Genomic DNA, 23842 nt, shown 5'->3' with positions numbered 1-23842 from the left:
ACTCTGGGCAGAGGAACGAGGCAGAGGTGCCCCGTCTCACTGATCTTGTTTTCAATGTCATTGGAACCTATGGCGAGGTTTCTCAGAAAGGAGATGGGGGAAACAGGGATACTCGCGGGAGGGGTGAGGCATATTGTCTCCTTATATGCGGATGACTTAGTACTCTATATGTGGCAAACCCGAGAGAGCACATGCCAAAGCTGTTGGAGTTTCGGGGCAAATTTCTGTGTGCTGTTGGGGTGCCACATAAATAAAGAGAAGTCCTTAATGTTCCTTTTGGGGGCCATGGATGGCCTCCATTTACCTACCCTCCCGGATTGGGTAATAAAATGGGAGGCAAAAGCATTTAAATACTTGGGAATTACAGTTTTACACAACGTGGAGGAGACATTTGTGCACAATACCAGCAGAGGGCTGTCAGGGATTGGAGATTCAATCCAATTTTGGAAAAAGTTGCCACTAACATTGATGGGAAGGGTGGCACTCTGCAAAATGGTTATACTCCGAAGGCTTCTCTACTATTTCTCGAACATATCATACAGCATCAAGAAATATGTTTTTAGAATGTTGGATAAGAAGGTTGGGGAACTGCTAAGGGGTACAGGGAGAAGGAGGGTCTCACTGGCGACTTTGAGACGTCCACGGTCGAAGGGGGGCCTTAATTTGCCGGACTACGAGCTCAACTTTATATGAGCGCAATTGCAAGCAATATTGGTGTGGACAGACACAGGGGAGGAATTGCTGACAGGGTTTCTGGGGGCCCTTCCAGCTCACCGGCAGGGGATAGAGCTGCTGTGTGACACAATAGGAAGAAAAGGGGCTACCAACAGATTCCAAGTGGTGAGAACGCTCTGGAGGAAGCTTTTGAGGAAACTGCAGGTATTGGGCCTCTATAGCACAGACTTACTGCGGGGTGCGGACACAGGAGTTCACTCGGTGCTGAGGAGGATAGGGATATCTGGCTTAGGAGATAAGTGGTGCAAGACAATGGGGGACCTGTTTGAGGATGGGAAGTTGATGTCCTTGAAGGAACAGAGTACTCGCTAAAGGGTGGGTAAGAGGCTTTTTTTTTTTAAAAAGGTACAGTGGCCAGGCGGCTGGCTGGCATGTGGATGGGGATCCCAGAGGAACCACAGACTAGCCCGCTGATGCTTGTGCTCCTGACTCAGGGGGGAAAAGCAAGGGCTAGGGTCTCTCGAATTTACCATGCACTGCCAAGTGCATTCCCTACAAAGGAATTGGTGGTTTAGTGTAAATGATAAAAGGACATGGGTGGTCCAATGTAAGAGGGAGAGTGGACGAAAGTTTGTGAGCAGGTCTGCAAGATCTCGCAGAATGCAAGGTTCCAGCTTATCCAGTTCAATATCATGCATAGGACGTATGTAACCCCTGTTAGACTGCACACGAGTTGGGACTCCCCCTCCCATTGTGCGATTGGGCCAGCGGGGATATGACATATGGTCTGGGATGCTCGGTTGTTGCACTCTTCTGCCAGGCAGTGATACTGAAGATTAACAAACTACTGGGCTCTAGAGTCTTGAGTGCTCTCCGAAGGAGTGTTTGTGGGGCCCTTCTCCCAGGGGGGAAACCGAAAACGAGAAATCAAATGGCCCAGTTTATGATGGCACTAGCAAAAAGACAAGTGGCATTGCTTGGAAGAAACCCCAGGGTCCATCAGTGGTGCATTGGAAGGAGGAAATCCACAGGAGGGGGATGGCGGAGTTGGATATATTGTGCAGGATCGGGGAGTACTGGCATGGTGGGGGGTCGTTCGAGGGTAAGGGGGGGGCGGATGTTTGTAGTCCATTTTACGCTGATCTTACTGCTTGAAAATGTACTACTACTGAAGGTTATGTATAATGTGCTGTATTATTTTGTGTAAAATAAATCTCCAACACACAAATGTTAAAAAATAAAATGACATTCCCAATGCATTGGCCTGTACGAGAGCGAGATTTGGAGTGCGCATCTAGGAGCAGCAACCCATCCCTGTCCTTGAACCGATTGACACGTACACGCCATCAATGTTGTTAAAACCAGTTAAGAGTTCTTTTGCCGGTTGTTCTGCCATCTTATTCCCACCCTGAATAATCTGATGGATATTAAAGGGAAGGAGCCTTGCCAGCTAACTGGCCATGTCTCACAAGGTGGGCGCCACAGTGCATGTAGCCTAAAAAGAACATAAGGCCAGGCTGAGAGAGGGGAAAATCTTGCACCTTGTGTAATCTTTTTTTGGACTCAATGTGGTAAGGAACCACCAGGGAAACTGCAAGTCGTGCGCCTGTCATACTGCCTGAACTTGCTGACTCCGCAGGGGTTGGGTGCAAAAAAAGGAAAATGGGTTTGTAGAATTGCCCAATGCTGCTGTGAGATAGCTTTTGAGATTCATGGATGCGACACCTGTCAGTGCCAGATTGCCATCAAACGGTATATTAAAGCCTCACTGAACAAAAAATGAAAACCTACCTATAAGGCAGTGGGATCTAAGATGTCAGTCAATGTGTGTGCCTTTTGATCCACACTAGAGGCAGGGAGGTCCTGGGAAAGCTACCATTCTTTTCTCAACTAAGCTGTGAAATGCCTGAAAAATCAGGCCCCAAGAGGGAAATAGCACTCACTCCAATTTCAGAGGCCAGCAAGATATCCTAGTCACTCAAGCCACTGAACGTTTCAGGCCAAAAGGAATGTCATGCTCTTCTCTAAAAATCGACTCAATCTAAGCCAATGAATTGTGCTTATCTGCTAAGGCCAATTTGCCTCCTAGCCAGTGCCCACAGCACAAACAGGCGCACTATACAGAACTGCCCATCCTCTGGCATATAGATGCGCAGACGGAACTATTCTATAACCACCTGCACCTTGACCTCCGATGACTGCGTGGGTCCCTTGCAATTTTGTTGGCTATTCCAAACCCTTTATATTGATACTGCACTCCGTTCTCAGTCTAATCCTCCACCAGACATTAAATTCGAAAATTGCTTTATTTCATGGCCTTTGATCTGATCTAGCACATACCCTGATCACCGACGTGCCTCCCACCCTACATTTGCAAATTTAATAATATACTATCTGCATATTTATGCCACCGCACTCATACAAATGTAACAATATTTGCCTAGACCCAGCCACTATCTGAGCCTGTCATAAGGTGTCTATGCCATTAGCCAGAACTTCTCACAGCCATGCACGTGACTACTGACTCTAGCCTCCACCGGCAACCTGAGCTGCCTGAACGTTGGTAACTTGATTGTGCACCTGTCGCTCTTAGTGCTACGTACGCGAGCCGATCACTGTGTCATGCCCAATGTGTAAGTATCCTGATCCGTATTACTTATAAGTCCATTTGAGCTACTCTTACCTTAGAATGCACAGATCCCTTATCCGAAATGCTCTCGCCATAACTATATAATGTGTGTGCTTTGCATTTTGCTCATTCTACATTTTACTGCCATCTACCAAACAATTGTGTCATGCCACCTGCCTAACCACTTGATTGCATCTCCACCCATTCTATTGTGACCTGCTATTGCGCATTTGCAATCTTTGCTATTGATCATCGCTCTATGATTTACTGAACGTGTGCATACTGTATGTATATACCTATGTTTAGTGCAACCATTTTATGCCTACTGCCTGCATGTGTTGATTTAGCACCGTTTACATGTATGCATGAGCACCTTACTCAGTGCCTAATTTACTGCCCTTAGCCACGACCTCTACCTTATATTGGCTACATTTACCGTTTTCCACGCCTTGACAAATACCTGCCTGCACTGCCTCCCTCAATCTACCCGCAGCCTTAGTTGCGCAAGATGGTAAGCCTAATTATTACATACTGCACAATAGCTGCCACTATATTTCTTGATATTAGTAGTCAGGAATGTTATATTGGGCTCTCCCCATCAGAGACAGAACTAATCCTACCTAATTTACCAGATACAGTTATAAATAACTCTGCCATCATCCGCCCAAAATACCTTTATGCCTTAGGGCTAGGAGCCTATGCCTCCCGGCCATGTACCACAACCGATAGAAACTCTAAACTCTGTGCTAGACTTCCTAAACTACATGAGCCACCTAGAAGATCTCTTCCATCTATAAACCTGAAAACAAACTGCCAATAAAGCATACAACCCAAACTCACCAATCGGCCTTCCCCCTCATCAGCCCCTAACACTAAGGCCCGCCAAACTCCTAGACATAATTCCAAGTCCATAGCAACTAATATATCTACTTCCGCCCAGATCAAAGTTGCAATGGAGGCACATTCCTTTAAAGGAGCACCCCTTAACGCAAGATCGCCAGTTGCCCATGCCCTAGACATAGCTGACTTAATGACTGAAGGTAATTTGGACTTCCTCGCAATAACAGAGACTTGGCTACATAATGCCGCAGGACCGTCGCTCATGCTAGCTATACCAGACGGCTGCACTATATCCAGGCAAGACCCATGGCGGTGGAATTGCCATTATATCGAAAAAACAAGTTTATCACTAAGACTAGCCCCTACTCAAATTCTGCAATCATGTGAAATCCTTACCACCAAACTCCCGATAAACAACTCCTAATCACTTACTATTCATCTAATTTACAGACCACCCGGTCCCCTTGGAACCTTTGAGGAGGACCTGCACAGTTTACTAACAATGTCAAAATGACTTCATAACTATCGCAACTAGGTGACTTTAACTTTGGCTTTAACGATCCAGCGGATAAGCATGCCTTGGACATAGCCAACACCATCAACTCGCTAGGTTTGTCTCAAAAAGTCAACAATCCTACCCATATGAAGGGGAGAATATTAGATTGGGTTGCTGATTATAACTGAACAGCTGACATCTCCTCCATCTCCCCACAACTCTGGACAGACCATTCATTGGTGTGCTTTAATCTATTAACCACAAGACAATCTCCTACAGTCCGCTAAAGGCGCCACCATGTCTAAACAGAAATAAAAAGAATATGCCAGTGGACAAAGTTATCCCTGCCATCCTCCCAACCCTAAATGCACTGCCAGATAACCCAGACACGAGTATCCTAGTCCATGAATACAACAAAATCATGCTCGCTACTATGAACAAAATTGCCCCACTTTAACTTAGAACAAGCAATCCCAAAGCCCATCTAAATAAATGGTTCACGCCTGAACTAAAGGCCTTACGCCTTACAAAGAGAAAATGTGAAACTGCCTGGAGACTATGCCCATCCAACGAGAATAAAGCAAACTTATCCTCCATCTCTCTGAAATATAAAAATTCAGTCTTCTTGGCAAAACGAAACTCATATGACGTACGCATTGCCAATTCTAACTGGAGCATGAAGGAACTCTTCACCATACTGAAAGAACTAGAGTCGCCAATTGCCACACCAGACAAATGTACGAAGGATCAGACCTGGTGCGCAGACATCCAACACACGCTAGCAAATAAAAAATACACTCCAACATAAAATACAGCTAAAAAAAAAAGACTCTCTGAACCTTCAGCACCTGTACAACCCGCCACACAAATACACACCTAATACCCAGACAAACACATTTTATTTCACCAAAACTTCTACCCTAGAGGTAGAGAAAATTATCCTATCTCTTAAACCCTCCAACTGGAAAGGCAATATCTGCCCAGCACAGATAATAAAAGACGCTGCCATAGACGCATCACTTTAAATTTCCAAATTAATGCTTCTTTCTCTACAGGCTATATTCCTGCCAATTTAAAACAATCTTGGGTGCTCCCGCTCCTTAAGAAGCAGACATTCGATCCCCTCATCCCCACTAATTACCGTCCCATCACTACGGTACCATTTTTACTCAAAATACTGGACAAAGTTGCATATATTCAGATTCAAACACACCTTGAACTGCATAAGCTCCTAGGAGCTAGACAATCTGGTTTCCGTCCATTACATTGGACCGAAACGGCGCTTATTGATTTAAAGACCCAAATTGGTGAACTGAGAGACAAAGGAAAGACAGCACTCCTCCTCCTACATGATCTCTCAGCTGCATTCGATCTTGTGGACCACAAGGTCCTCTGCAGACACCTGGATTTAGCAGCTCACTTCTCCACTGAGGCCATCAGATGGATAGAGTCATTCCTGAGCGAGAGAACTATGAGAGTGTTCTCCCCCTCGGCAGCGGTAGACCCCACACCTATCTTGTACGGTGTCGCTCAGGGCTCATGTGTCTCTCCAACTCTTTACAATATTTTCACCAAACCCTTGTTCGATGATTTGGACCATCTGGGTATTACCTACACTAACTATGCAGATGATACACAGATTCTCCTCCCGCTTTCTGGGGATCATAGCAAGGACCTGAAGTTGGTGAATAGGGTATATCTCATCATCCAGGCATGGAGGACAACACATGGTCTATGCCTGAATGATAAGACGGAGTTGATAATCCTGGACACGTACTCTAACATTAACAAACTAGGCCAGGAATACTCTTCTTTCAGTATAGACAGTAATATCATCAAGGTATCCAAGGAAGTAAAAACTCTTGGTTTTTACCTCGATTCCACCATGTCTTTTACTAAACAAGTTAATCCCTTGGCCTCGAGCACTGCCTACACTTGTAAGCCGATTAGAGCTGGGAAGCCCTTCCTTTCTAATGACAGTTGCTTTATTCTGGCTAGAGCCTTAATACTTTCCAGACTCGATTATTGCAACGCCCTTTATAGTTGCGCAAACAAAGCTATTATTCAAAGACTACAAATTCTACAAAATAATGGCCTAAGAGCTGCGCTCAGCATAAATAAAAGAGTACATATCGCCTCCATTAGACGCCAACACAAATGGGTCTCCACCGAGAACAAAATACAGTTAGAAATGATCTCTTTGACCAATAAAGCCTTAAATAATGCTGCCCCCAGATACCTTATGGATAAATTAAACAGAAAATCATCCACCAGACAGACAAGAACTGCCGACATTAACTGCTTGGTCGTACCAAGATTCAGACTATCCAAGATTGGTGGCAATAGCTTTCCTGTGAAGGCTGCTAAACTCTGGAACTCTTTGCCACATAAACTGAGAGCAGACCAAACATACCTACACCTTAGAAGGAACTACATTAAATACATCAATTCCAACGACCACTAGTCACCATATTGTCCTCTAACTATGCTGATTCAGCACAATAGTCCCTTCTAACTGCACTGTATATAACGTGTTTTTATTTTTTAGAATATCAGGGGAGTAATGTTAAATGCCCTGTAATGATATTTGTAATTATTCTGTGTTTCTGTATATTATCTTGTTATCTCTTTAAATCTGTACCCATGTAATTTGCACAAATCATTAACTATGTAAGCCTTGTATCGTCCTACTGCTGCACCCTGTTACCTCTGGGTCTGGTGCACATTAAAAATGGAAAAAACAAACAAGCATGGCCAGCAAAGTACTGAATGGGAGACGGGCAACTAAGCACATGCATAAGCAGTGGCGCTAGCACAGAGGGGCACTTGCGACATCCAACATCATAGGGGAAGTTGTCGATTATGCTGCATGGATCTGTGCCCAACCTAGGAGTGAGCCCATGGGTGTGCGGTGTTCAGTGTGGCTTTTGCATGCACAATTATGAGAGGGAGAAGGAGACATTATTGTTGCTAATGTCACAGAGGAAAGTGCCTTTTGAAACCTCTTCAGCATTTCTGCTCTTAATATTTGTGCCAGAGGTGCTGATTGTGAGATAAGGAACAGTGTGAATGGAAAGACAACGTTCTCCTGTAACAGATGTTTCTTTCTCTTCTTCTCACACCTAGAAGGGCGACCTGGAGCAAAGGCATCGTCAGGAGTGTAGGCTTGTCAGGAGTAGATTGAAGGGATGTTACAGAGCAGTTGCAGCCAAGTACAAAGCACAGATAGCAAGGGCGTCACTTCTAGTGCAAGAAGCACCACTGAAGACTTGACTTAATTGGTGCTGAGCCTTATTGCCCCAGGTGACCTATGGTCCAGTGTGTGGCTGGATGAAATTTAAAAGAGGAGGATTATGTGGGGGGAAAAATGCATCCTTTTGAATTGAGATTTGCTTCCCTCCAAACCAGAGCACTCAACAAATACAGACATCAAAAAGTATCAATACACATATATTTTGGAACATAGGGGAAAGAGGAAAATGGCACAAGTGATGAGATAGAAGATAGAAGTTGAAATAGAAGAAGCACATAGAAATTCAACGGCGAGAATTAAGTCAATGACCTGGAGCATGAGTGAGCAAGAGAATAAATTAGTGAAACAAGGATTTCTGTCTTGGAAATGGCAATGCATGAGGCAAGAGTACCTCCAGGGTCTCTGCCAACTATTTCTAAACTTAATTGGTCTGCCTTATTGCACAACCACTAGTCATCCGGAATGTTATGCGAAGAGAATGGAAAAATAATAAACTTGCTGGTTTTACACTTAAGATTGGTGAAAATGCCAGGCATAAATTACCCTGGATGTGCAAAGCCACCTTTTTTAGTGATGATGGGAAGAGCAAAGCAACAGAAAAACACCTTACATAAATAGATACCTTTAGCCAGAAAGGCAGGCGGTGTTCCTCTCGCTCCACCGGAGGCTTTGCATCAGCAGGCTGAACATCATCACAGGGCCTGAACAACAAGGGTAACCGTTTGGTCTTCTTATAATACTGCAAGGAAGAGTGAAACATTTTAGTCAGTCTCAAAGAGTCTACTGAGATATCTGCAGTTGTGTTCAGCTTTGTTTACAAGTCTCTTCATTCTGGGCGAAGAGATCAAACTGAATGCAGAAAATCAGATGTGGAAGAGGCAAGTAAGTGACAATTAAAAAGCTGTAGTATATCAGGGAGCTTTGGTTTAAGAAGATCTTTTGGCAAGAGTTGCAAGGTACTAGGACTGATTCTCTTAGCCCTGTATTGAGGGAGTGAGTCCACAATCCACAATTAGGCAGCATGCTTTCCCTTAAGCTTTCCATGGTTCATGTACAAGAAGCAATGGTGGACCAGTCACCTATAAGGAGTGGTAGAGATCAGTTCAAGATACAGTGAACGCCTGGAACAGTATATTCAATAAGGGAATGTCAAATTAACTGAATTTTTCTAAACCTTTGGAACACTTAATCACAACCATTGGCATTGCTAAATCCAACGGTAAACCTACCTGAACAGTACATCTTCTGTAACTGGGACTTTAGGGCACCTTGCCCCATCCTGTCTCAGGCGTGGAGAACTAATTCTGTAGAACGTGTGAATACATCCAGCTTTGAATCTAGAGTAGGCAGTCAGCAATAGTAGTATTAAGAGTATCTGAGAAAGAAGAGAAAGATGTAGAGTTGGGAATCATCAGCATAAAAATGTGACAAGATCCCGAATGAAGAAATGATAGAAGACACGGGAGAAGTATAACATGGGAAACAGACTACACAGAACAGAGTCTGGAGATATAACTGAACAAGAGGAAAAGCAAGTGAGTTTGAGCTGCCACAAGAAACAGAGAAGGGCCAGTCATAGACAGGTAAGACTTGAACCAAGAGAGCAGTACCAAAAAAGAACGCAACATGGACAGGAGGGTTAAGCGATCAGCGTTATCGAAATATGCAGAGATCAAGTAGGATGAGAATAGATGAACGTTTAGAGTGCCTAGTAGATAGAAGAGAATTAGGAGAGAATAAGTGAAAGAGAAGAGGGCTGTTTCAGTGGAATGGAAAGGCCAGAACTCAGATTGGCTTGGCTTTGAAGGGGAAGAGAGTTATGATCAAGAAAAGACGAGACTGGAGTATAGACCACACGTTCCAGGATTTTGAAAGCTAGGAAAGCAAAGAGATAAGACGGTAGCTTGTAGGTGCAGAGATACCCAAGGCATGCTTTTTCAGTAGAGTAAGGATCCCTGCACTTAAATTCAGCAGGAAAAGTGGCAGAGGCGAGAGAAAGATTAATAAGAGAAGTAAGCCAAATATACTGAGGGATATTAACTTTCCCCCTAAAATAATGGACACCCATGTGAGATGGCTTAGTTACGCGGACGATATTGCCAACGAGGACCATACCCCATTAATAAGACTTACGAGATCCCTTAATGAATTGTGTAACTTTGCTGAAGAGCATGAGCTAACCATTAAGCTGGCAAAATCGAAAAGGATATAACTCAGTAGAAGGAATACGATTCCCTCCAGTCACTGGACCTTGGCTAACTCAAACCTGTAATGTGTCAGTACTTACCTCTATCAGGGTACATTCTTTCACAATAAACACTGTGCAAAAGTCTTTTGGGAGAATATGGAGATTAACATCTTGTGGAAACGGTGTGTACTCAGGCAGATAACAATGCTGTTTGATGTTTTTTGCTTGAAAGGTTCCATTCAGGTTTATCATTCTACCTTGGTGCCTACTCCACTATATGGAACGAATGCAGGTCTGGAATGCAATAAATGTAGGCTAGACATTTTAGAGGGAAAGATATGGAAAAAGGTGTTGGGATTGGCGAATGCAGTAATAAGTTCAGTTATTAGACATGAATTGGGAATAGCATCTTTATATGTATTGGTCATGATGAGGGAGGTTATCTTTTAAATAAAAATACAAAAGTGCATCGAAAATCCTATTGGGCCTTGATGCTTTTGGCAGAGAAAGCAGGTAGATATGTTTGGTTTGTTAAGAAAAAAATGGAATAAGGCATGATCAAATAAGTACCCCTCTATTACCATTGTGTGACTATAGTCTGTTTACTAGTACACCATGTTTAAACTATAATCTCTAGCTTGCATATTGGGGAGGATTGATAGCTCAGGGGCAACATGTATGTCTTGGAAGCAAGACAACGCAGCACAACACAGGTTCGATACCAGATCCCGCACTTGGAAACAACTAGTTGTTATTAAGCCTGTTATAAAAGAACAATTATAAGGGTAAATGATTCACTGCACTGCGCATGTCACACTAAGAGAGCAGCTCTTCACAAACCGTTCAGGAATGCTCACGTTCACTGTTCACGCTTGTGACAACTATCCATTTTGGCATAGTCCAAGGACAGTTTTTCTGAAGTCCAACTAAGGGCTTAGTAAAACCATTCAACTGAGACATTACAAGACTCCGCTCTTAGTATAAGGCTGTACCAACTGAGTATATGGTAGCAGCCAGGCGCATCTTAGGAGGGAGGGCTGGAGGAAAGTAAATAGAACCTGTAGTATATCAAGGATTCAATAGAAACACTTACAACCAGAAGTATTATAATAAATTAAGGTTTATTATAAATACAAAAAGACCAAGTTCAATCTTGGGGTAAGCACTAGTCAGAGTCCAACACATTATAAAAACACAACACAATGCTTGAAGGTACACCGATCAAAGCATAAAACCTTCTTCAGAATACCCACACCTATTCATGGGTAGTAAAACCATATGTTACTTGCTTTATTTAATGATTAGACATTTTTATTAAGAGTCAAAATTACATACAAAGTTAATAACAATTTCAAGAAAATACACAACCTTAGTACATTCAAAATTGTATATATGAAGTACATAAATCAATTGCTATAATTAATATTAATTTGCGATAATGCATAATAAAGATAAAATTCAAATGGCAATATTATTAAGGGATATTTAGACATAAGGACAGGCATGAAACACAAGGGAAAGAAATGATTAGAAAAGCGTGTCTATTGTGTCTTAGTATTCAAATATTGTATTAATCTACTACATTTAATTTCTTATTGTGTTTATGTAAACAATCAAATAATGAAGTATGGCAATGTTCTTGCCGATTAATCTAGCAAATTGAGTGCCACCATAGATTGTATAAGAGATTATATGAGAGATCGTGGCATTTTTCCAGTCGATGGTAATATTATAAAAAGCAATGTTAATGAACAAGTAAAACAGTGATATATAATCAATTTGACTTATGACTGGATTGATCAAGGGTCTGATCATTAAATTAGCTAATGTTAACGGTTCCGAAAAGAGAAAAATTGATTGCATCAGATGCCAAACTTTAGTCCGAAAAGCATAAACATATGCACATTTGAAGATTAAGTGTGTAAAATCAGCATTAGGTTCGTTACATGACCAACATTTATCAGAAGCATCAAGTGAACATTTAGCAATATGGGAAAGAGTGAGATAAGCTCTGTGAAAAAAGAAGAAATTTGTTTGGGTGAGATTAGCAGCAGGTCATGTGGAATGCCACATTTTCCAGATTTTTGTCCAGATATCTGGGGAATACTGAAGATTCCAATCATTTTCCCAAAGTCGGATAGTAGTGAGATTAAGTGAATTAGAGGAGGGAGGGTCATTCAGATATGTATACCACTTTGCAGCTTTAATCAAGGGATTATTATTAAAAAGATTTAAAGAAGGGGATGGTGATTTTTGCTTAAAGGTAGATATACTTTTAGTCATAGATTTGATTAGTGACGTGTGGAAAGAAAGATCAGATGATGGGATGCTGTACTGTTCACAAATTATCGGAAAGGGGATTATTGTTTCATTTTGAATTAGTTGTCTGATGTATTTAATCCCTGACCAATAACATCTATCTATGGTTATAATGTTAGATTTGGTAGAGTTTTGTTTATTAAACCATAAAAGCATGTCTATTGAATTGATTTTATTAAAGGAATTGGCAGGAAGTTTGCTACATTTCTTAAAGAACACTTGGAATAAAGGATAGGAGGTAATATTAGGCCATGTGGATGTTCCTGAAAATGGGACAGTGATAGTGGGGAAATAATGCTAGCTTCAATGGTGATCCAGAGAGGGGCTTTGTGTCAGTGGGATTCATGATAGTTAAAGGATGTAAGTTGTTTTAAAGCGAAGGCTTTGTGATAGAGTTGAACGTTCTGTAATTTAACGCCACCTGAGGATATAGAAAGTTTCAATTTGTTAGCTGCAATGCGAGGAGTCTTATGACTCCAGAGAAATTTTAGTACTAGTGAGTCCATTTTTTTGAAAAAGGAGGAATGAATTGTGAATGCGATCATGGAAAGCAAATAAAGGATAATGGGACTTATCAACATTTTGATCGTATCTAAACGGCACCACCAAGATAGAAAAAGGGGCGACCATCTTTCAGTCATTTCAATGATTTTCTCAGTTAAGTAATTAGTATTTAGATTAATAGTGGTATAAATGTCATTAGCTAAAAGTCCTAGATATTTAATGTGGGATGATTGCCAAGAAAGACCTGATAAAGGAGTGTTATTCTTAATACAAGTGTATGTGAGTGGCATGACTTCTGATTTACGAAGTTTAATTTATACCCCGAAACAACGGAAACATTATTGATAGCGGAGATTAAATGTGATATAGAGGAAGCAGGATTAGACAGATACATAAGAATATCATCAGCATATGAGAGTTTAATTTTTATCATTTATAGATATTCCTTTGATGTACGAGTTCAGTCTGATGTTTTGAAGGAGGGGTTCAAGAGCAAGATTAAATAATAATGGAGATAAAGGGCAACCTTGACGAGCGCCTCTTTCTGCTCTAAATGAGGAGGAAAGAGAATTATTAAAAGAGGATATGAGTTGTAGGTGAGAAGTATAACATTTTGATCAGGTTGATGAAATAAGTAGGGAGACCATGCCAAACAAGAGAATGAAACAAGAAAGACCATGAGATGTGGTAAATAGCTTTTTCTCCATCTAAGGCTACAAGTGCTGAGGGTTCACTTGAATTTTGGGAGTGTACTAGAATGTTAAATAATAGTCTCGAATTGGAAGAGGCATGGCATCCTTTAATAAATCCAGATGGATCAGGATGTATAAGGTTGGGGAGAAAGGTTTCTAAACATTTAGCAAGACTGTTTGCATAGATTTGGGAGTGTGAATTAATAAGAGATGGGACGATAATTTTTGATGAACGAGGGATCTTTATCTGGTTTAGGAAAAAGAATAAGAAGGGCTTCACTAAAGGATCCAGGACTTTGTCCTATTTTTACAAAGTGCGAATATGACTTAAACAATTAAGGGGCTAGAGAATCAATAAAAATGTTGTAGAAATCAAGAGTGAATACCTCAGGGCTCAGGGCTTTGTTAGGTTTAAGGTCAAATATAGCCCTTAATTTCGGGAATAGAAATAGGGGAATTAAGTGGAGAAAAATCTATTTTGTTATGTGTATTAGTACTTTTATTAGCTAGGAACAAAGACTTTGTTATCAGAGTTGATGGAGGAGTCGGCTGAATATAAATTAGAATAGAAGTGAATGAATGCATCATATATATATCTTTTTGATTTGTTAGTCCATTACCTTCGGGAGTTTTTATGTGGGAAATAAATGATTTTTCTTCTTTCTTTTTGAGATATGATGCTAAGATTTTACCAGCTTTATTAGCGTTATTATAGCATTTTGTCTTAGATCTGAGAATAGACCTCGCTGCCTTGTCAGGGCAAATTGTATTAAATTCTAGGTGTTTGTGTAAAGGGTTTTCAATATATCAGTGTCTGGTTTTGCATAGTACGATATTTCAAGTTCTTTTATTGAAATTAAGAAGGAATTATGTGTTGAATCAGATTGTCATTTTTTTATAGCAACGTACTGGATAATGAATCCACTTAGGGAAGCTTTAAAGGCATCCCAGTTATTGTGTAATGAAATAAGTTGAGGAAGATTGTTGAAAACAATTCTTTATTAAAAGGAGTTGGTTTTATCTCTAAAGGACTGATCTTTGAGAAGGTATGTATTGAATCTCCACCTTGGTGAGAGTTTATTGATAGGGAACCATTCAATAATAGTGGAAACTGTGGCATGATCTGAAACTGTTATAGGGTCAATTTCAGAATTTAAAATAGAAGGAGCTAATGATGAGTTTACAAAAATGTAATCTAACCTAGAAAAGGATTTGTGAGGTGGGGAGTAAAATGTAAAGTCAATTGTTTCAGGGTGACAAACATGACAAGTATCTAATAGATTTAGATTCTGTATTAAATTTAGAAACCTGGATCTGGAGTTAATAAAGTTAGATGAGGATTTACGATCGAGGCCAAAATCTACTATCTGATTCATATCTCTGGAAAAAATTAGAGTGTCTGAAGTTTTCTGAGTGAGTTTGCTTAATAAAGAGGACCAATAAGAAAGGTTACGAGCACTGGGGCCATATATATTGGTAATTGTTGTAGAAATATTATTAATGATACAATCTAAAATAATCCATCTGCCTTCTGGATCTTTTCCTCATTGACAAGAGAGAAATGTATACGTTTATTGATTGAAATAGAAACACCTGCTCTCTTGTCTAGAGAAGTAGCAAAAAAATGTGTGACTAGTCCAAGGGGCTTTAATCTTGAGATTCTCTTAATCAGAACATAAATGAGTCTCTTCCAAGCAAATAATATCCGTTTTTTGTTTAGTTAACAAGGAGATTATCTTACTATGCTTTATAGGATGGCCTAAACCTTTAACGTTCCATGTAATAATTGTAATGGACATTGGAAAACATTAAAACACATCTTAACATAAGTAATATATAGAGCTAAAAAACAATCAAATACAACCTTTTGAGTAAATTGTAAGATATATCAAGAATCCAATGGAATAAATACTATTAGATTCAATAGTAAACTTAGAACATGTGGATAAGTACAAAAGGAAAGGGAGACGCCGAAATAAGAATATAGAGAAATGTAGGTGATAAGTATGAGAAGATGTGATAAGTAATGAAGGAGTAAAAACAGGATTTGAATAGAGATAAGAAAATAAGAGTCTCAGACGGTGTCGAGTGTCTAGGGGGAAAGAGCACAACTGAAGAAGATGGGAGCAAGGAGATAATTATAAAGTGATAAGAAGAATTTAAACACAATAGAGAATCTGTATAGTTATGAAGAGATAATGTTTAAGCATGTATATAGGCTGATATTGTAGTTTATCTAAGGAAAGATATTAATATGCAAAAGAAACAAGTTTATCCGGGAGTAAAAGAAGGATCCGAAGATTTAATTGGAGATCTAGATTTGTCTCTGAGATGACTTGAGGTGGAAGGTATCTCCAAAGGGATTGATGAAGTTGATCTGCTGCGCTTGGTAGTATTTATTATATGTTGGTTCTTGGGCATTTTGAAATTAGGTATAGATAGCTGTGATTCAGGGTTAGTTGTCGACTTAGTTTATGAGGTATCCTTCAGAGAAGTTTGCAGTTATATAGTTCGTCAGGAATTGTGAACTCTTTAACTCTTTGGTGGGTCCATCAGGAATAATTATGATCATTCTTGCATGGTCAAGTAGACCATATGCAATGTTGAGCGACTTTAGAATGGGCCTCGTGTCTAGGAATCTTTTCCTTTTTGCTTGAGTAGCACTGGAGATATGAACATTCTTTTGTTTTGGAAGAGAATAGGAGATTTCTTCTTGGTCGATTGAAGAATTTCCTGTGCCTGTTGATGACAAAGAAAACAAGCGAGAAAAGGTCTTGGTGAAGAGTCTGTTCTGGTCAAACGAGGTCTGATTATATGGGCACGTTGAAGGTCTGTCATGACCACCGTTAGAGGTCACAAGCTGTGCCACAAGCGGGCCCCCACCACAACCCTACGGGCCTTAAAACTTCTGCAAAAAGGCTCCTTGAGCCAGTCCTGGCGCCTTTGGCACCAGGCTCATATGCGGTTGCAGGCCGGCTGGCGAGGTTCGTCAGCGTATAGGAGTCCATCTTCACCGACCGATGGGTGCTGGATGCCCTGGCCCGCGGGCACACTCTTGAGTTTTTAAAGAAGTGCCCCCGCATTCCACTCGTGGCCAGGAAGGAAAACCATGTCCTTCAACTGCTGCTGTAAGTAAGGGCGATGCTGAAGAAAGGAGCCATCAAGCTCATCCCAAAGAGGCTCCGGGCTCCAGAGTGTACTCGCGATACTTCCTCATTAGAAAGAAGACCGGCGGTTGGCGACCCATCCTGGACCTTCGTCTTTTAAACAAGTACATCAAGGCCCAGAAGTTCCAGATGGTCACCCTCCAGCACGTGCTGGGGCAGCTGGAGGAAGGCGACTTCCTATCGTTGCTGGACTTGGAGGATGCCTACTTTCACATCCCCATTCTAAAAGGACATCGAAGGTTCCTCTGATTCGTAGTTAGTCCAAGGTCGGCACTACCAATTCAAGGCCCTTCCTTTCGAATTGAAGTCGGCGCCCAGGGTATTCACCAAGTGCCTAGCACCAGTGGTGGCGCGGCTGCGCCTGCAGGGGGTCCACGTCTACCCCTATCTGGACGATTGATCATCCGAGCAAAGACAAGGGAACTCGCCGTCGGGCAACAGCGAAGACCGTCCAACTGCTCACGGATCTGGGATTCTCCATCAACTTCACCAAATCCCACCCGGTTCCGTCGCAGGTCACACTGTTTCTGGGAGCCAAGCTCGACACAGTAGCGCGACTGGCCACCCCTTGGGAGGAAAGGACGAAGGCCATCATGGGCAAAGTGCAGCGGCTGTTGACCATGGACGTGGCCAGGGTGAGGTCCATCAAGTCCCTTCTCGGCATGATGTCCTCAGGCATCTTCCTGGTGCGCCTGTGCAGACTGCGGATGTGGCCACTGCAAGAGTTCCTCGACGCCCGTTGGATGCAAGCGGCGGGCAGCTTCGAAGACAGGATCTCGCTCAACGAGACCTTCCGCCAAGCGATCCAGTGGTGGGGCACCCGCGTGCATCTTGCGGCGGTTATGGACTTCCAGACCCCGGCACACCGGGAGACGGTGACGGAAGCCACCCTGGAGGGATGGGGAGCGCACACCGGAGATCGCCATGCAAGAGGCCTTTGGCTCCCGGAGGAGAGGTCACTACACATCAATGTCCTGGAGCTCTGGGCTGTGTTCTGGGCCCTCACGTCGTTCCTTCCATCCCTCAAGGGCAAGGTGGTGAGGATCTTCACCGACACCACCACCACAATGTTCTACATCCGGAAGCAGGGAGGTACCAGATCCCCAGCCCTATCCAAGGGCTGTATTCTTATATTCATGAGCATGTGAATCCATGCCAGACCCCATGCTGGAGAAGGAACAAGTTACTTGCCTGTAACTGTTGTTCTCCAGCATGGGTCTGGCATGGATTCACATGCGAACCCTCCCTCCTACCCCTCTGCGGCTCTTCACTTTGTCCTACTGCCACTTTACGTGCTACCAAAACTGAGGATGGCTGCCAGAGGAGGGGCTTAGGAAGAGGGCAGTCATTGGCTGGGGGCAGTATGACCCAGAGACCAGTGATTGGTTACTTGTAGAAAGACAGTTCAGAAACGAAACAAACTGATTTTTTCTTTACAGAGCATTCCCAGCCGGACGATGGGGAATATTCATGAGCATGTGAATCCATGTCAGACCCCTTGCTGGAGAAAACCGTTTTCCAAAATGTATCAGCAGTACCTTGTTATTAAGAATGTTCATATCCCGTGTTGAGCGGTAGCTCCTCAACGCGTCTTGCCGGTCAGCTGACTAAACAAGTCAGATTGCCGTGTACTCGAGGTCGCTGCTGCGGGCATCAATGTTCCATTCAGCGTTGGTGTGGAATTCTAAGACTACGAGGCTGAAGAGGGACGGCAACGAAAGAGTGCAGCTACAGCTCGCTGTGGTTCACAGATTTGTCGTGCCAAAATAAATATATCGTGTAGCTGAAGAGAAATAAGTTTGTCCTTGAGGTGAAAAGTCTCTCGGCATCAACGCACAAGGTACAAGGTCCACAGCAAGCATTTCAAAATGAGTGCAGCTTACTTGAAAGTCATTTTGCCGGTTGTAATGTTATTCCGGAATTTAATGCAGGTATCTAAAATGATACACAGTTGCTTTAACGTGTGTTTTAAATGAAAGTAAAATCCTCCTGCTCCAGAGCTCTTCAGCTACGCGGCCATCTTCGAAGCTACGCGGCCATCTTCGAAGCCACTCGGCCACGCCCCACCCATACGCTACTTTGATTACTTTCAGTAATACAAGGGTAGTAGACCCTGTCAGTTATGCAGTGACACACAGCAAAGACATCACGTAATCACCCAACCCTGTTACCAGAATACTTTTCTGAATAGTGTAACACAGATTCAAGGAATAGTATATATCTATAATTACTTTTAGGATAAAACAGTTATACTAGGCGAGTGAAACTTTTTGGTGTAATATACAATTACAGCTGCTTTTTAGATCAGTGGAACACAGACTGAGGTAAGCAATAACTATTTAACTTATTTTAGGACAGCACACAGCTAACTCAAGGTAAGAAAAGCCCACATACCTTTTAAAGGAGAGACTAGCAACTTAAAGGTAAGTATAACATAAGGCAGACCTATTCTAGACAGGCTAACAGCAAGTATGGGGAAGGAAGACCCAATTGGGGCACTCATACAGTAATATCTTAACAGGAATAGTAAAGTGAAGCCAACAAATTTACTTTTGGGGAAGAGGCACAACCAATTCACAGGCGAGTAAAATAACCTTACATATAATTTTCAGAATGGCACAACACACATTCAAGGTAATTAAGAACTTTTGTAACTGTTCACTCTCAGAGTTACAGTTAACAACTAACTCTTTCACAAGTAAGTACTTTTGAAACACTGGTTATTCTTTTCAAGACAGAATCGTTTACTGATCCAGTCCTTCTCTATTCTATTGTATTAGTTCACTCAGAGGCAGAAGAGGGATCCTAGTGGTCTAGGAGCCAGCTGTATGCAGGGTGAGTTAGGGTTCTGTTGCAGGCAAAAGTCAGAGTACCTGCGGAAGTCTGTTCAAACAAGTAAGTAGTTCAACTTTAAAGTTAGTTAGGGTCCAGGGACTTCTGAGAAGGATTCCAGCAATGGGCCTAGGTGAACTGGATGAGATGACTCCCAATCACAATAAACACCCCAAATCTACACAGGAATCACAAAGGCTTAAGGTAAGTAAATACCCCAGCCAACACATTACATTAGCATGGAAGAAGAGTTGCAGCAAGAAGACCTCAGGATCTGCAACCAAAAACCTGGTTGATGAATTCCTTTGCCATGAAGACAGGCCACTGGAAGGGGACCAACGGGGAAGGCTCCAGGAAAGTGTTTCTTCGTGGCTGGATGCGGCTATGTGGCTTTGGCGGCCTTTTCAGGAGCCAGTAGAAGACTGAATATCGCCGATTGGATTTGTGTCGCTAATCAGGTCAAGCACTCTTGTGAGGGGACTTCAAGGACTGGAATCACATCTCTGGAGGTCCAGCAGGATGCCACCAAAGTTTCAGCTCGATTTGGAAGACCATCCACTGCACGATGGCTCAAGGTCCCAGGGTATTGGAGCATTGCAGCCCCGCAAGGTCGCAGCATGTTGTGGGTGGGATGGCTCAAAATGCAGGTCTTCTCGGGTTTAGTGGATCGCACCAGGTCCTGGGTCCGGGCCATCATTTTCTGAGTCCCCAGGTCGTTTGGAAGGAAGGGCGACAGCAGGCTCCAGTTACACAGCATGCTCTGTGGTCCCTGGAAATCGTCTGAGCCGTGTTTTTTTCATCTTCCTCTTCGGATTCAGGTCCAGTGGCCGACTACCTCTTCATCTTCCAGGATGGGAGTTTCATGCAGGAACCCAGCCAATCAAACAGACCTGCAACATTCAAACTTGGGGGGTTGGCAGTTCTTTCAGGACAGTCAGCCTCCCAGTTTGAACTGAATTCTCGCAGTCAGGCTGCAAGACAAAGGGCTGCAGAGATTTGTACTCCTCCCTCGCTTCCTGCATTCATAGACACTCTGGAGCCTGGGCGGGCTTGGCCAAGGTGTCCCGCCGAAGATAAAAATCACACAAAGGACTTTCCCACCCTGGAGGGCAGGGGAAGATCCAAGAAAAGACCAGGAATGCTAAAAATGGCAAAAAAAAAAAAAAAAAAAAAAAGAAGACGGGCCATTCTGTAAAATGAGCACCCATGCTCCTTTATGGGTGCCTTTACCGGGGCTGTAGCAACAGCCTGCGGTAAAGGTACACAGAATTAGTAAAAAGGTTCCCTGCCACGAAGCCACTTAAGGTACGCTTGTCCCTATAAGAGAATTGTTAAAGTGCTAGAGAGAAAGGGGATCCATTTTATCGCCCCAGCATTCCACATAAGATGGGGGGTGCTGGTTTCGCCTAACAAAAAGAAGGGATATCCTTTCTACCCTTGGGAACTGTAGTTTTCACAAGGTTAGCCAGAGAAAGTAAAGGGGAAGCCCAAAGTGCAACCCTGTAACAATAAAAAGGTATATACCAAAAGTTGTTAAAGATTACAATTAAAAGGACACAATGTAGAGTCTTAAAAATAACACCCATAAAAAGAGTAAAAGGATCTGCGAGTGTGGAAAAAGGTATAGGGAAAACGAATCTACCAGTCCAGCAAAAAGTTCTGGAATTCTCACAAGTGAGGTAGATTTTGCACCAAGGTTAAAATCTTACCCAACACATAGCTAAGTGTGATCTCTGCTCTTGCCTTTCTCCTGAAAGGCAGCTTTAGCTGGCGGATGCCTTCCTATTGTCTAAGACCTCTCGCCTGCCTCGTGGTGAGTGTGAAGCATTAGGGAGTACTCACAGCTTGAAGAACTGCCTTGCCCTGTGCTGCTTTTACTGATAAAACTAACAAGCGCTGCTGAATGCAGCTGGCCTCAAAATACTGTACAATAGGGGTTTGTCTCAGTCAGCAAAGTTGCAAGGTGTGATCTTGCCAAGTTGAGACAACCCCTCCTTCCATTGACACTCACAAAGTCCTGTGAGTATAAGAGATCTGGACCCAGGACGGAAAGGGGGGAGGGGGGGTGTTCACTTGCGCTGAAGTCTCATGTTGATGTTTATTTGTTTTGCTTGCTGCTTGACTAATCAAGTGTTCATCAATCCACCAGAATTGAGAGTGGTCGTTATTTTCCACTACAATCTTGTATCTTAAGACGTCGGCTACCGCTGCTTAGCAGCGGAACTGGGTTGCCAGGTGCACTTCCCAGTGATCCACTGGGCCCAAGAAAGGATGATTTTATCAGAGGCGGGAGCTGGCCAGAGCACCCGGAGACCCGATGGGGGTGTAAAGAGCAGACGCAGAGGAAAGAGCTGATCGAAAAATCACGGATTGATGAACACGGGTAACTGCATCAATGTAATGTGATGTCATGTGGTGTGATGTCTGAAGCTGGTCAGAAAATCTGTATATGGATTTAAAGTATAAAATCTGTCTGAAGTAATAGGAGGGCAACTACCCTGCCTAACAAAACTAGTTACCTGAAGTAAGCAAAGTAAAGCGGTTGGCCACTGCAGTAAAAGCAGTGCATCCGCGCCCCTTACTGACTTACGGCGGCATGAGAGCACAATATTGGTCAGTGTAGCGTAGGACCAAGTAGGGACAAAGGTGAATACGTTCTGTATGCATGTGAAGAAAACGTTTTAAATAAGAACCCTGTGATTGTCTGGTCTCAACCCAGACCTTGTTACTTGAAACCCTCAGTGTACAAGGTATGTTGCAACCCTGCTTTATATTTCACACTCTCCTCTATCCTAGTATAGGAGCTGTAAGAAACTGTATTTCTACCATTTATGTATCTCCTCTTTGACCCTTACCTACCCACGTCTTTGAAGAACTAAACACTGCTCTGGATAGTGGGTAGAATAATGTGGGTAATAAACAATGAAACAACAGTTCTCTGAATCTGACTAACACCTGCGGGTGTCTCTGAAATTTTGCTAACAGGGGAGGAATGGGGCCTAGGTGACACGCCGAATAGACAGAGCAGAGCCGATAAGTTCATGAGCCGTACCCACACCGCCAGCCACAGGACTAAAGGGTGTTCCGGGGCAGACAAGGTTATGAACGGACCTGGATCCATAATAAACCATACTTTGTCTTACCACGCCCCCCACTTTCGAACAACATCAGAGCAAAAGGGCTGACTTGTACACCAACGCCAGTGGGACAGCTACCTCGATTGGCATATCAAAGCCACTAAGAGAATAACCAAATCCAAGACCCGTGGACTAAAAGACTTGCAGATAAAGCTCCAGGAGCAAGTAAAATCCATTAAGAATGAGTGCACAAACCTGCAGGTCCCGATACACAAAAACCGGATACAAACGGTTATATCCAGTCCTCCAAGGAGAGCCCCCACCAAAAGAAAGCCCAGACATTCTGGACACTCACAACACAGCTATTTTAAACAACCCGCCGAATCTGCGAGTCGGCAGCCCCTACGCCTCACAACTGCATACTTTTTTTTTGCAAAAGTTTTTATTAATTCCAGTCAAACAAAGAAGAAACAAACCAACAATTATACATTTCAAGTCTCATTTACAGTTTCATGTCGTGCCCTGTGCCCCCCCACTACCCCAGTGATGGGGATGATGGCTTCCTGCATCAAACTAGTTCCTCATGCTAGTTTGCGCATGCGCCCAATGAACGGCTCTCGAGCCAATGGTGTCAGGCCAGTGGGACGATCTAGTGGTTTTCTTGGCAGCCCTCGTTCAGTCTCTGCTGTGGTGGTCAAGGGAAAAGCTTTTGCACGGGAAAACCTTCACCACCCCCGCAGTAGAAGCCACTCTCACCACAGACGCATCTGACTGGGTGGGGAGCTTGCCTCCTGTTAGGCAGAAACCTGTGCAGCAGGGGCGCCATCAAGGGGTGGCCAAGAGGGGCCACGGCCACCCTTGTAAGAATGCTGGCCCCCCCTGTGGCCACCCTACAAAAAAAGCACAGATTTCTTTCTTTTTTGCACTGAAATGTGCATGGACAATAAAATGCCCAGTTCAGTGCAAAAAAAAATATTTTTTTTTAGCTTTTTTGCCGAGGCTCAAGGCCCACGGCTGCCAGCCAAGAAGGGCTGGAGTCAGGATGGACCCGGAAATAAACACAGCCTGACCCGCCTGGATGCGCGCATTTTTGCTTTAGCTCATGCTTCCAGGGCTGGCTGTGTTTATTTCTGGGTTTCACTTTCAATTCCATCCAGTTCCTTGCTTGGC

General features: G+C 43.0%; 1 protein-coding gene across 5 annotated transcripts in view; it reads right to left on the bottom strand.

Annotated features, from left to right (window-relative positions):
* Positions 1-23842, bottom strand: part of GON4L (gon-4 like) — a 2357623-nt gene that overhangs the window by 863615 nt on the left and 1470166 nt on the right. For 4 of the 5 annotated variants that reach the window (XM_069649947.1, XM_069649953.1, XM_069649961.1 and 1 more), the window contains one exon: positions 8516-8632. The exons of the other annotated variant lie outside the window; for it this stretch is intronic. In XM_069649947.1, coding sequence (XP_069506048.1) covers positions 8516-8632 — 117 coding nt within the window. The remainder of the gene's footprint in view (positions 1-8515; positions 8633-23842) is intronic. 5 annotated transcript variants of the gene reach the window in all.

Source organism: Ambystoma mexicanum, chromosome 1p (genome assembly GCF_040938575.1).
Source record: "Ambystoma mexicanum isolate Mex_15411 chromosome 1p, UKY_AmexF1_1, whole genome shotgun sequence".
NCBI classification, from domain to species: domain Eukaryota; kingdom Metazoa; phylum Chordata; class Amphibia; order Caudata; family Ambystomatidae; genus Ambystoma; species Ambystoma mexicanum.
Note: the sequence above shows the minus strand (reverse complement) of the source record. Positions and strands in the feature narration are given on the sequence as shown.